The sequence below is a fragment of the Brassica rapa genome, chromosome A02, assembly GCF_000309985.2.
Source record: "Brassica rapa cultivar Chiifu-401-42 chromosome A02, CAAS_Brap_v3.01, whole genome shotgun sequence".
Lineage (NCBI taxonomy): Eukaryota > Viridiplantae > Streptophyta > Magnoliopsida > Brassicales > Brassicaceae > Brassica > Brassica rapa.
Window position 1 is genome coordinate 10372936 of NC_024796.2, and position 13133 is coordinate 10386068.

Sequence of the window (13133 nt, forward strand, 5' to 3'; positions counted from 1 at the left end):
TTAGAAAGACCTTGGTTATAACTGAGGCACACATATTATATATTTGGATAGATCATAGAAGGTAATTTTTAACATTAGAAAGACCTTGGTTATAACTGAGGCACACATATTACAATACGAATTAAAACATTAATAAATTGTATAAAGTTAAAACATATATATATATATATATATATAATGTGTGCAATTTTTAATAATTATTTTTTATCATGAAGGTAATTATGTCCAAAACTGATCAATTAATGCAAAGGTATCAATGGACAAAAATATTTTCATTATAGTCTACTTTGCCAATTTCCCCAAAATTATATGTTGAAGATAAATATTAGATTCTCAATTACTATGTTCATTGATTAGGAACTTTGCAGGGATAAATCTTAAACTTTTGGACAAAAAAATAAAGTCTTGGCTCGCTCACTTTTTTTATTTACATTGATTTATTATTATTATTATCTAATCTATTAAAATAGAGTCCTACTTTTTATCTACTTAAAAATGTTGTCATTTAAATTTGGACCTATTCAATTCTCACTATAAAATATATGACATTCATTAGTATTAGATTAACATTACAAAATATCTTTCCCCTAACTAAAAAGATTCTATCGACTAGCCATAATACACTAACATCAAAATACACTAACGTAGTTATATTTGAACCTTCACCTTTATAAGTTCAAGCATGAATAAATTATATTTGAATCTTTCAAAGTTCATTAATACAACTGTGTCTAATCCTTTACGGTATATTATAATTAATACAAACATTTACACAATATGTATACACACATTTCATTTGTTTTTTCCTCTCCTCATTGTCTCATGTTTGAATCTATGAAAGTTGGGTAGGTCCTCATTAGAAATAATCTGATATATAGACATTTGATTCTTCTTCTCCATGACTTCTCTTCGTCATGAATAAAAAAGAAATATTTTGGTTCCATGCAAAGAGACATGAAAACAGATGCATAAACATTTATCATTCATGCATATTAGAAAAACCCAGTGTTCTAAAATACGGTTGGTACACCCGTATATACGCTGTTCAGTAGTACACTGTAATGTTTTTTGGTAACAGCAGAATAATATGGTTATGGTTTTTTTTTTTTTTTTTTTTTTTGACAGCAAAAGAAACATCTACAGACTCATATTGACTCTGTAAACCAATTTGGTAACTCCGCATCCATGTGAACGACAAAAGACGGTTGTTTCCTAGCACTGCGTGCTAAGCTATCCGCCCTTGAGTTCTCCGTCCGTGGTACATGAACGATGTCTGAGTTAAGGAAACTTCCTCTCAAAAGCTTAAAGTCCTCCAGATAGCTTCCAAATGCAGGCCATTCTTCTGGTTCCGAAACCATCTTCACCAATTGAGAACAATCCGTTGCAAACGTCACCTGAATCTGTCTTAAATTCTTCATACATTCCATTGCCCAAATCAAAGCCTCCATCTCCGAATGAAGAGGTGAGAGAGATGCTCTTACATTTCTTGCCCCTAATAAACCATTGAAACCCGGTAAAGTACTATACCAGCCTTGCCCTGAAAATAAATCCTTATCTTTCCATGATCCATCTATAAAGCACCAACGTCCTGACGTCACTAACGTAGAAGTAGTTTGTACCGGTTGTCTCCTTGTTGAGTCATTTGCTACTTGTGCCTCAGCCCAGAGTGATGACTCCAATTCTGCTAATTTAAGTGTTTCCCTCGGATCAATATCCAGATTGCTAAAAACTTTATTATTCCGGCCTTTCCATATATACCATAATATCCATGCAAATTGGTGGTCATCCATATGAGGTTTGACTCTCCAAAAAAGATGATCCATATTAGCAAACAAAGAACAAACAGGAAAAATATTGGGATGCGATGGGATTTTAGATAACGCCCATACTTGACGTGCTGGAGGACATTCAAAAAACACATGGTTTATTGATTCCTCTGGATCTCCACATCGGGCACAACATATATCTCCTTGTATCCCTCTTGATTTTAGATTTTTCAGTACCGCTATACATCCTGAAAGAAGTTGCCATAAGAAGTGTTTCATTTTCGGAGGGCACCGCACTTTCCAGCAGAAAGCTTTTAATGCATCCACTGTAGGACCATAAAAATCTGGTGGTTTTTCTTTATCAGGATATACCCTTTCCACTTGATAACCTGATTGGACCGAATATTTTCCATTGTTAGTAAAATGCCATCCATTTCTATCCTCCATCTGATTCCGACTTAATGGAATACTTTCAATAATTTTCACATCATGAGGATCCACCAAAGTCCTGATTGCCTGTAAATTCCATGTTCGGGATTCCTGATTGATGAGGGAATCCACTGTGATATCCGGGTAACTGTTTTGAAGGTTTTTGTTTGCTGGTCTCGGGCGAGTGGCTGGGATCCAAGGGTCATTCCATACTGATATAGATGAACCTGTCCCCACCCTTTTAATTAGTCCTTTACAAACCAAAGATCTAGCAGAAATAATACTCCTCCAGCCATATGACGGGGAGTATGAACGAATCGGTTCCAGGGGTGAAGCATTCCTGTAGTACCGTCCTTTGAAGACTCTTGAAAAAAGAGTATTTGGCTTCTCAATTAGCCTCCACAATTGCTTGCCAAGCATTGCTGTGTTAAAATCCATAAGATCCTTAAAGCCTAGTCCACCATCATCTTTAGGTAGACATAGTTTATCCCATGATTTCCAATGCATACCTTTTGTACTCCCTCCTGGACTCCACCAAAACCGGGCTACTGCACTTGTTAACTTTTTAACTGTAGCCTTTGGTAACCGATAAACAGACATGACATGGTTTGGCAGGGCCGTAACCACCGACTTAATAATTACCTCTTTTCCTCCTTTGGTAAAAAATCTAAAAGTCCAACCATTAACCCTATTGTTCAAACGTTCTTGTACAAAACCAAATACCTGTACCTTAGATCCTCCAAGACTTTCTGGTAAACCTAAATAAGATCCCATGCCTCCTAAATTCTGGATTCCCAAAATATCTCTCAATTCTTGGCGACTAGCTTCTTCAATTTTATGTCCAAATTGAATTGAAGATTTCTGAAAATTAATTTGTTGTCCTGAAACTTCCTCATATTCCTTCAAGATTCTGAGAATGGTATGACATTCCTCCTTATTTGCCTTACAAAAGAAAAGACTATCATCTGCAAATAGCAAATGAGATATTGCTGGACAAGCTCTAGCAACCTTTAAACCAGTTAATTGTTTCACTCTCTCCGCCTTCTTAATATTCGCAATTAAAGACTCAGTACACATAATAAATAAATACGGAGACAAGGGATCCCCTTGTCGTAGGCCCCGCTGTGGGATGATCAGGCCTCGTGGATGACCATTTAGTAGGACCCTATATTGAACCGAGGAAATACACTCTAGCATCAAATTGATCCAACGAGGATCAAATCCCATTTTATGAAGAAGAGCCTCAATAAACCTCCACTCGATCCTATCATAAGCCTTACTCATATCCGTTTTGATCGCCATAAACTTGTTTTGACAAGACTTATTGGTCCTCAATCCATGAAACATTTCCTGCGCTATAAGAATATTATCCGATATTAACCTGCCCGCCACAAAAGCCGATTGCGTCTCCGAAATTAGTCGCGGGAGACAATTTTTCAATCTTTGACACAAAACTTTCGAGATAATCTTGTAGCCCACATTACATAGACTAATCGGTCTTAGATCCGTCATCCTTGTGGGTCTCTCTGTTTTCGGGATCATACATATATTAGTAGTATTCAACCTTGGATCCATATTTCCTGTGAGGAGAAAATTATTCACCATCTCAACCACATCCTTCTTAATAACATGCCAGGAATGTTGATAAAAAAGAGCTGTCATCCCATCCGGCCCTGGTGCTTTTTCCGGGTGCATCATAAATAAAGCTAGTCGGACCTCTTCCTTTGTTGCCATTCGCAATAAATTTTGATTCATTTGGGGGGAAATAGATGGAACTATCTCATCCAAAAAACTATCAAATTCCGTTGGATCCGTGGAACTAAACAAATTTTCAAAATAATCAACTGCCACCTTCTCAACACCATTCTCATCAGTTATCCAATTACCCAATACATCATGTAACCCCACTATTTTATTCCGAACCCTACGCTGCTTTGTCAAGGCATGATAAAACTTAGTATTAAGATCTCCCGACGAGTACCACATATTCCGGCTTTTCTGATGCCAATATTCCTCCTCATCCTTATAGGCCTCTTGTAACTTCCTGGAAACCTCAAGAATATCTTCTTGTGATCTGTTATTGTCCATTTGAACTTCTTCTAGGGCCTGTTGAAGCTCTTTAATTTTTTCCTTCCCATATGGCTGATTATCTTTTCGCCATGAAGATATTTCATGACGACAATTATTAATTTTTGTAACAAAATCAACTGTTTGTCCTCCCTGTGTTTCCGTCCAGCCAGCCACAATTGAATCCATAAGACCCTCTTGTCCAATCCATCTCTTATCAAACCTAAATTGTCCCCTTCTTTTCCTTGATGGATTATCCTCCAAAAAAGCAACCACTGGACGATGATCAGAACCCACCATCTTCAAATATTCTGTGTAAGAACATGGAAAAAGTGTATGCCATTCCTCATTTGCCAAAGCCCGATCCAATCGACATCTGACCATCACTGCTCCTTTCCCTTTACCTCTTCTTCCTTGCCAAGACAATGTATTACCTCGAGCCGGAAATTCCAAAAGTCCACTATTCTTTATCATGTTGTTAAAAGGAATGAAGGAAGTTGTACATCGTAGGGAACCCCCATCCTTTTCATGATTTCCAGTAATTTCATTCAAATCGCCAATAATAAACCAAGGTTCCGACCGTGATAATCCAAATCTAGTTAATCTTTCCCAAACCTGCTCTCTTAACTCTTGTACCGGATCCCCATAGACAAAGGTAAGGAAAACTTGTTTTCCTTTGGCCACCGCCTCGACATCTATCATTCTGTTGCTAGAATATAGAATTTTAACTTGGTATTCCTTGTTGTAAAAAAGAGCCAAACCACCGCTCCTCCCATTTGGGTCAACAGTAACCAAATTATCATATCCAAAATGAGATTGGAACCTTTGTACGAAATCGAAATCCTGTTTTGTTTCAGATAAAAATAAAAATTCTGGCTTATGTTTGTGCCATATTTCCCTGAGATAACTTATGGTCCAATGACTTCTCAATCCTCTACAATTCCAGCTTAATATTTTCATATATAAAAATATTTGTATTGCTCCATCGAGCCAGAGGATACAGGCTTAATGATACCCGAAAGGATTTTAACATCCAGTTCCCACTGCCACCATATCCTAACTGCAACCAAGTCTATATCAGTTATCGGATAATAATTATAGGGCCACTTATCAATTATGTACCAGTCTCCAATCCAAACCGACATAATCGTCCATTTAAGAAGCAAAGTCAAATTGAAATGCCCAAGGATAGCCCGTGTTACCACTAAAATATCATCATAACAATCATAATTTAATACCAAACATAAGTATCTTGTTATAAACGCCATGTTGAACTTTGCTAATACCGATATCAAGCTGTGCCCCCAGTCTTCCGTTTGGTTCAAATAAATTACTAAAAAAAGATAACATAAGCCAATAAATAATTTCTGAGTCCCAATGTACCCGCCCGTACCTAACCGCATTTGGTATGATAGAATCCGCCTCAGTACCATCTCCAGAACCGATACCAGAACCATATACCCTCTTGCCAAATTTTTGAAATAAAGCCAAATTACACCCCCATGCACAAGTCGATCATGCATTGTCGCACCATTCCTTTTCTGTGTTTGGTATGATGAGACCAAACACAGTATTTGTATCTTTGAGAAGTATAGAGCCAAATCTTCCCATTGATTGCCGTATACATAACTCAACCTCTCAAGACAACAATACATAATATCATTCCTTTGCGATACATCGATCCTCAAGTAATACCTAACCAGTCTATTATATAATCGCTGTATTAGTGCCTTATCCCCATTTCCTGCACCAATAACCAATAAACCAGAGTAACACCACCAATCTAAAACTAACGTTTTATTCCATCGAAAGATCAAATAAATAAACCACTTCAAATACCAGAGAAACAAAGACCATACACAGGCCAACATCAAACCATGATCACTCCAAACAAGAATACTCAAAGAGCTTATTAAAAGTTTAAAAAAATAAAAAGGAAAAGCCATAAACCACCCACAAGACATCATAGAGATTGCTTGATTCATAAAAAGCTTCATTGTTTTGGAGGATCAGGTTTCGGGTTTGATGTACCCTTCTCCTCAACCTGCTTGGAATGATCCCCCTGGCGCGATCCAGTCTTTGCCGCCATACGCTTGTTGAACATCATCTGCGCCATCTTCAGCTTAGTTGAAGTTCCTGTGGCCAGTACCGGTTTAAGAAGACGTCGACGACCCCCCTGTCTCTTTTCTACCTCTCCATTAGCCTTTTCTTTACCATCCTCCTCCTCCACATCCCTCTCCCCATTGAGCTCCTCAGTCGCAGCCTCCTGCATATTGGCATCGCCCTCTGTTTCTCCATCACCAAGAGTTTGTATCTCCTCTATCTTCTCATTTTCAAGCCTAATACTGTCCTCTGATTCCAAACCAGAATCATTTACCAGAGTTTTCCCAGCCTCGAGACCCATTTGTATCGCCAATGTTCCTTGTTCCCCACTCAACGTCCCTGAAGTTTGAGAGCTTGGCTCTTGAGTCTCCTTTAACTCCGCCAGGAAGGCCTGAGAAGGATGAGTCTGATCTTGTTCCGTCCCTTCCCCCTGGCTTGCCTTCTCCATGTCATTGATTTCTCCTTCCTCTCTTACATCTCTGAGTGCCTCGCTGCGTGCCACTCTATCACTCCTCAAGCCGCTGTGTGCTCTGGATCGTTCCTCCTGATGGTGTGTCCGAGTGGGTTCCCTCCTGGAGTTCCTATGACGTGAGCCTTCTTCCTCTCTACGATTACCACCACGGTTGTGGTGTTTCTTAGGCTCCTTCTCCCCAACCCTGACCCATTTCGAGTCATGTTCCTCATACATTTTACCTTTGCCTTTTCCATGGTCCTCTCGATGCTCTCTTCCTCTATCTTGTTGACCCCCATTTCCATTAATAACCACGCCCTTGTAACTTCGAGCTCTGTCCTCAACCCTTTCTTCCATTTCAACCCCTATCTCCTTCGCCTTCTCAGGATTTTTGACCGTCAGTGGGCAGACATCATCCTTGTGGCAGAGGCTGAGACACGTCTCACAGTACCCAAACAGTTTTTCATAACGCAGAGAAACAGGAACCTCTTCTCCTTCATAATATTCACCTCCCGTGAAGTCAACTGTCGTCTCAAACGTCAAAGCCTTAAAACCATCGACTACCACTTGAACCCTGCCGTAATCGAGATCAACATCTTTTGTTTCCCCTAATGCATCACCAATGCTGCGGAAAGTAGGAACTTCCCAAAACTCCAATGGCACTCCCAAGACCTTGATCCAAAAAGTGATCTCCGACGGATAGTTATTAGTCTTCTTTGGTTGCCAGCGCACCAGTGAAATCATCCAATAATCGAAGTGGAAGGGCTGCATCTTCAACACCGTCTCAATGTCCTCCTCGACATCAAAGTCAAACTGAAACCTTCCTAGGCCCAGGTCAGTGCCCACGACCCTATCCTCCATGGACCAAATCTTGGGAAGCGTCACCACTAAATACTTGATGTTTTGCTTCGCCGGGTTCATGCATCTTCCAATCAAAGTTTTGGAGTAGCCCTTGATGAGGTCCGAATTGTTGAAATGTGGAACCGAGATCTTCAGCCTCTTGCGCGCTCCTTCACCATTCTTCATCTCCCCCGAACTTCCAATGAGCTGACTCTGTGACATTGTCGAAGTCGCAAGTGAAAGAATGAACCCACAAGTATTGAAAAGTAATAGAGAAAAGAGAATGATATGGAGAGAGTTGAAGTGGAAGCTCTCTTTATAACATTTCCAAGAGCACGTATTTCCCCCGGAAAATATACTCCCTTTAATACCAAATATTCCGTCAATCACAATAAGAGGATCCCAAATAATCCCAAATAATATCAAATAGGAAAGTTTCACGAACTGTATCAGGACCAAAATCAAAACTTCCAATGTCAAACGCGATTCTGTGTTGAAACCAGTGATAATACCTTCACTTTTATGATGTAGAGCTTTAATGATTATTGAACCTCTCGATCGATATCCAGATCGTAATAATACTCCCAATCTTCCTATCTCCATCTGATTCGGTGAATTGCGGACCCATCGCAAACTCGATCGAGATTTTTTTGCCCAACTTCCCCCGCATATCCCCAATATTCCGTGATCCCTCACTTGTAGATCCGCTATCCCTTTCTGAAAATCTCCATCAATTCCAGGATTCCATCGTCGAGGAACCATAGAAACCCTAGTTTGTCGCCATCGCCATCGCCGCTCTCGTTTTGAGTTAGCAATTTTATAAAAGGTCTAAATCAGTTATGAAGCTTTTGCATATTATATTATCACTACACGTTTTTGTTTATTTATGTTTGATTTAATATGGTTATGGTTTATAAGGTATTTATACAGCGTTGAAATGATGAATCATTTATTTTTTTTCAAACTTAGATTCTAACAATCTTAACTAGAACAAAAAATAAATTTTCTAACATTACGCTAACAAAATTAAAAAAAAAAGTGATTTTTATTTCATCTTCTTATAGTTTTTAAAGCTCTAACATTATTATCTAAAATAACCAAACCGTTTCCTAAAATATGCTAACAAAAAAAAAACAGAAACAATTACTTTAGAACCACGATGAACTTTAGATAACTAACTTAATATTGTTAGAATTACTATCAAGTATCAACCAAAGAATCTTTTGTTAATCTAACCTAGACAAACGATAATAACAAGAGGTCAAGATTTATTAAACATCTACCATATCTCATAATAGGTTATATAACAAATTTTAACTTTGTTACGTTTAATATTTATAATTTTGAACTTATTTTCTAACAATAAGATGAAGATTTAATTATTTTCATTTGCAAATCAGTTACTTTTTATGTCAACAAAATGATACAAGCGTGAAGATTTTATCATTTTGTTGACAAAAGAGTAACTGATTTGCAAACCACCCAATGTAAATATATAAATTTATGTTTTTGAAAATATAGTAAGTTCATAGGTATCCAACTAAACATTTTCAGACTAAACTGTAATAATAACTTTTTGCAAAGTAATTTTTTTAATATTGTTTAATAAATATGATGTCCAACTACATACATAATGATAATTTTACATGATAAACTATGGTTCAAAATCCATTTAAATAATATAATTTATTTATTTAAGGTCCTACTTATATTTATTGATAAAATGTTGTCATTTAAATTTTGGATCTATGCACTTTTTCGTTGATGATAGATTAGATTGGATATTAAATAAATAAATCTGAAAATTCTGTTACACTAATTCATTTTGCTTACCAATTATTTGGAAATCAACAAACATGACCGATATTTTTACCAAGTGACATTTAGTTTCGACATACAAAAATATCTATCTCTAAATATGACATACACAATACAATATAGTATACCTGAAATCATTTCATTATGTCTCTTTATATTTCTCACTGCTACGTAGACTAATTCGAACATTTTATTTATCAAGATTTTAATGTATGCGATGGTAATTAATAACTGGTGCTATAGGGAATTGGTTTAACTAAGCCATTGTCTATTTTTATACGTATAAATCAATCTATTGGTAGCATATAAGGTTAGATGCAGGTAACCAATATTAAATATTTCAAGCACGGAATGTTTAAATTATGTTTTTGACATAGATTTAGTGGAACAAATTCATCCTAATATTCTAATAAAAACAAAATAATTACATTAAAAAAGATTTATTAACAAAACAAATAAGTAAATGAACTACAAACTACATATTCTAGATTAAAATTTAATGAAACTGTAAAAAATTTCTAACACCATTTTATAAAAAATAATTCCGCGTTTTAACGCGGGTTAGAATCTAGTTATATATTATTATAGAGTATTAAATCTATTATATCTATGCTTTAATAACCGATATTTTTATTTTATAACAAAGATTTATATTTAGCAATCTTATTACACTACATTGAGCTACTTTATCAAGAGTTACGTCTAATGATTCTATTTATACTAGTGATTTTTTCTGACATTTATGCACATTTGAAAATAAATTGTATTTTGGAATTTAAAATAATAATGTTCAAAAAGTCACCAGACTGTGGTTATACATCTTTTAGAGAATTAGGTGATGATTGTTTTTTTATTTTTTAGATTTTGGATTTTGGTTTTTGGTTTTTGGTTTTTAGTTTTTGGTTTTTAGATTTTAGATTTTGGTTTTTGATTTTGCAGTAGATTTTAGTTTTTTGAAAAACATGAATGATGATTTTAGATTTTGGTTTTTAGTTTTTGGCTTTTACTTTTAAAATAACAAAATAAATATAAATATCTGGACATGTAAAGTGTATTTAATTATAGACAATGAATAATTGATTTTATATTAACAGAATTAAAATATTTATATTTTTTTTAAAATATGGTAAAATGCATAAAATTTATGTAGTTCAAAAATTAAAACATACAAAGTAATAGCTAGATTATTAAATAAAAATTGTAATATGTATAATACATTGGCAATATTTTCTTTTTTGGATAATAGTATTTTGATGGCAATATTGATTTTTATTTTTAGATATTAATTATTTGATTATTCTCTAAATATTTTGTTCTTCTAAATTTGATTTATTATTTATGTAATTATTATTAAAAATATGATTTATAAGTAAATTGGTTTTAATGAATGTGACAATAAGAAATCAATAAATAAATAAAAATTAAGTATCTGTATATTATCAATAAGGAATATGTAGATTGGTTTATTTTTGAAACTATAAATAAATAATTATGTTAATTTTATTCCTTAGTATAAAATATACAAATACTTTAGTGATTTGGAATTACTTATTAATTTTATTATATTAATACATAAATATACAAATACATTAATAATAAATAAAAAATAAAAACCCATGAATGAAAAAAAAAAGCAAAACCACGTATACTGTTAAAAACCAAGAAATAGTGGCTTTTGGTTTTTACTTGAAAATAGGTAGTTAACTATAAAATCTGGTTTCCTATATTTTAGGGAATCTATTTCCCCAAAATCTTGATTGGTAAAAAAAGGGTTTTTACAAAAACAAAAACCAAAAACTGTTTAAGAAACTACAAACAATCAACCTTTTAATGTTGCAACTTAATATTTATGCGACGTTTAAACCGATTCTGTAAAAAAGTTGTTTACAAAATTGTTTTGTTCATACCAGATTTGCTGACTAAGCGAACGTCTTAATACACCTAAATCAATTTTTAGAACACAAAAATATAATGATGATGATGTTGTGCCTTTTACAATCCAATCAATATATTGATGATTATTAGGCCAATGAAAATTGATGTCTAATGGAAATATATTTAGGTTAGATCCTTCCATATTGGACATAATTAAGTGTTTATATGACTAAACTAAATTGAATCTCATTGCTGTCAAAAAAAAAAAAAAAAAAATTGAATCTCATCATGAATCAAAGTCTTTGCCCATAGATTCATGCTTTACCCTTGATTGAAAACTTGTGTTTGTTCTTAATTTACTTGAGCTCTGAACTATTGTGTTTGAAACTTATTTATTTATACTTAATTACTTATTACTCAAACTATATTTGCTTAGATTAAGTATTGAACTTGCATTTTTTTTGCTAGAATTATCATTAGATTATATTAATACTCATTACATGACAATTACATTGTGCTTGCAATAGTGCAATTGTCCTAGAGTAAACTTAATCCATATTAAGTTTTGGCGTTGTTGCCAATTATAAGATTGATTTTGAATTAAAATAAATAAAATAATTAGTTAGGGTATTAAACTAGATATCTAAAAAAAATTGAGTATTAAAAAGCTCAATAAAATTTAGTTGAGATATTTTTATAAAAGTTTCTTATTTATTTAAATATTAGAAAAAATAAAATAGCAAAGAAACATGGAGAAAATAGTTTGGAAGCGGCAGGTATCGGTTGGTCCTTACATAGCATGCAAAGCAATCAATTACTTCAAGGCTCCACTTCCATACGAACACGGAGAGCATCTCCATGATACAAGACATTGTAGAAGCTGCAAGGGATAATGGATTTACTTTCTCTTATATGCCTAGGAGCAGCTTAAGTCTAGTAGATAAACTGGCAAAAAGAGCCAGATGTAATAATCAAAACTATGTAATAACTTGGTTTTGAGAATAAAGTTAAGGAGGTTGACAAAAAAAAAAAAAAAAAAGCAAAGAAACAAGGAGAAGGAGGAAGGTAAGTGGGCCACGCAAACGGTAGCGCGTGACTCCAAGCACTGTCCCCCACACACGCTGCTCTCTTTTCCCGCCATATAGCCGCCTGCAACTCTCTTTGGGTCCCACTTTCCCGCCCATAAAACTGTCAATCACCTAACCTGTCTCATCTCCTTCCACGTATCACTATTGTCACGTGCCTTTTGTCTTGTGCCATGGACTCGCGAACTCTCTGTGTTTTGCTCGGTTCTCAAGGTCATCTTATTAAATTATTTATCGTATCTCTTTTCCCTGATGTGAAACATATAACGTATTGTCAAAAACCTTAACGAGAAATAAACATATTGTTAAAAGTTTAAATTGTTACAATATAAAAAATGGATCTTGTATCTGTCAATGGTATCTGAAATCCAAATAGTGTGTGGAAATAATAACGAAGTGAAGTAAAGCCGACAAGTTGAAAACAGATTTACAAAAGCCGTTGGGAGTGTAAAGTAATACTAACAAATAAGTTATTGATGTGTTCTTTTCTTTCCCACCGCTCACCACGACTCGGCACACTCACTCGTTACAAACTTAAAAGGGAATAGTATAAGAATATGTTGTTGTTGATTAAGGTTTAGCAATTAATTACCACAACGACATGTCAAAGGGAATAGTATAAGTTTTTGGATGTGTGAGTAGCATCATAAGATCGTAAGGTTTAGAATAAAGGATCTTGTGGGCTATACTTTTCTTCTA

The 13133-nt window shown here is 34.7% G+C and overlaps 1 protein-coding gene across 1 annotated transcript; it reads right to left on the bottom strand.

Annotated features, from left to right (window-relative positions):
* Positions 1 to 6195: 6195 nt before the first annotated feature.
* Positions 6196 to 8513, bottom strand: LOC117131452. Its single transcript, XM_033283584.1, has 2 exons — positions 8169 to 8513; positions 6196 to 7869 (listed from the first exon to the last, which is right to left on the bottom strand). The coding sequence occupies exon 2, from the start codon at positions 7840 to 7842 to the stop codon at positions 6256 to 6258; it is 1587 nt and encodes a 528-aa protein (XP_033139475.1). The 5' UTR covers positions 7843 to 7869; positions 8169 to 8513; the 3' UTR covers positions 6196 to 6255.
* Between the last annotated feature and the right edge of the window lie 4620 nt (positions 8514 to 13133).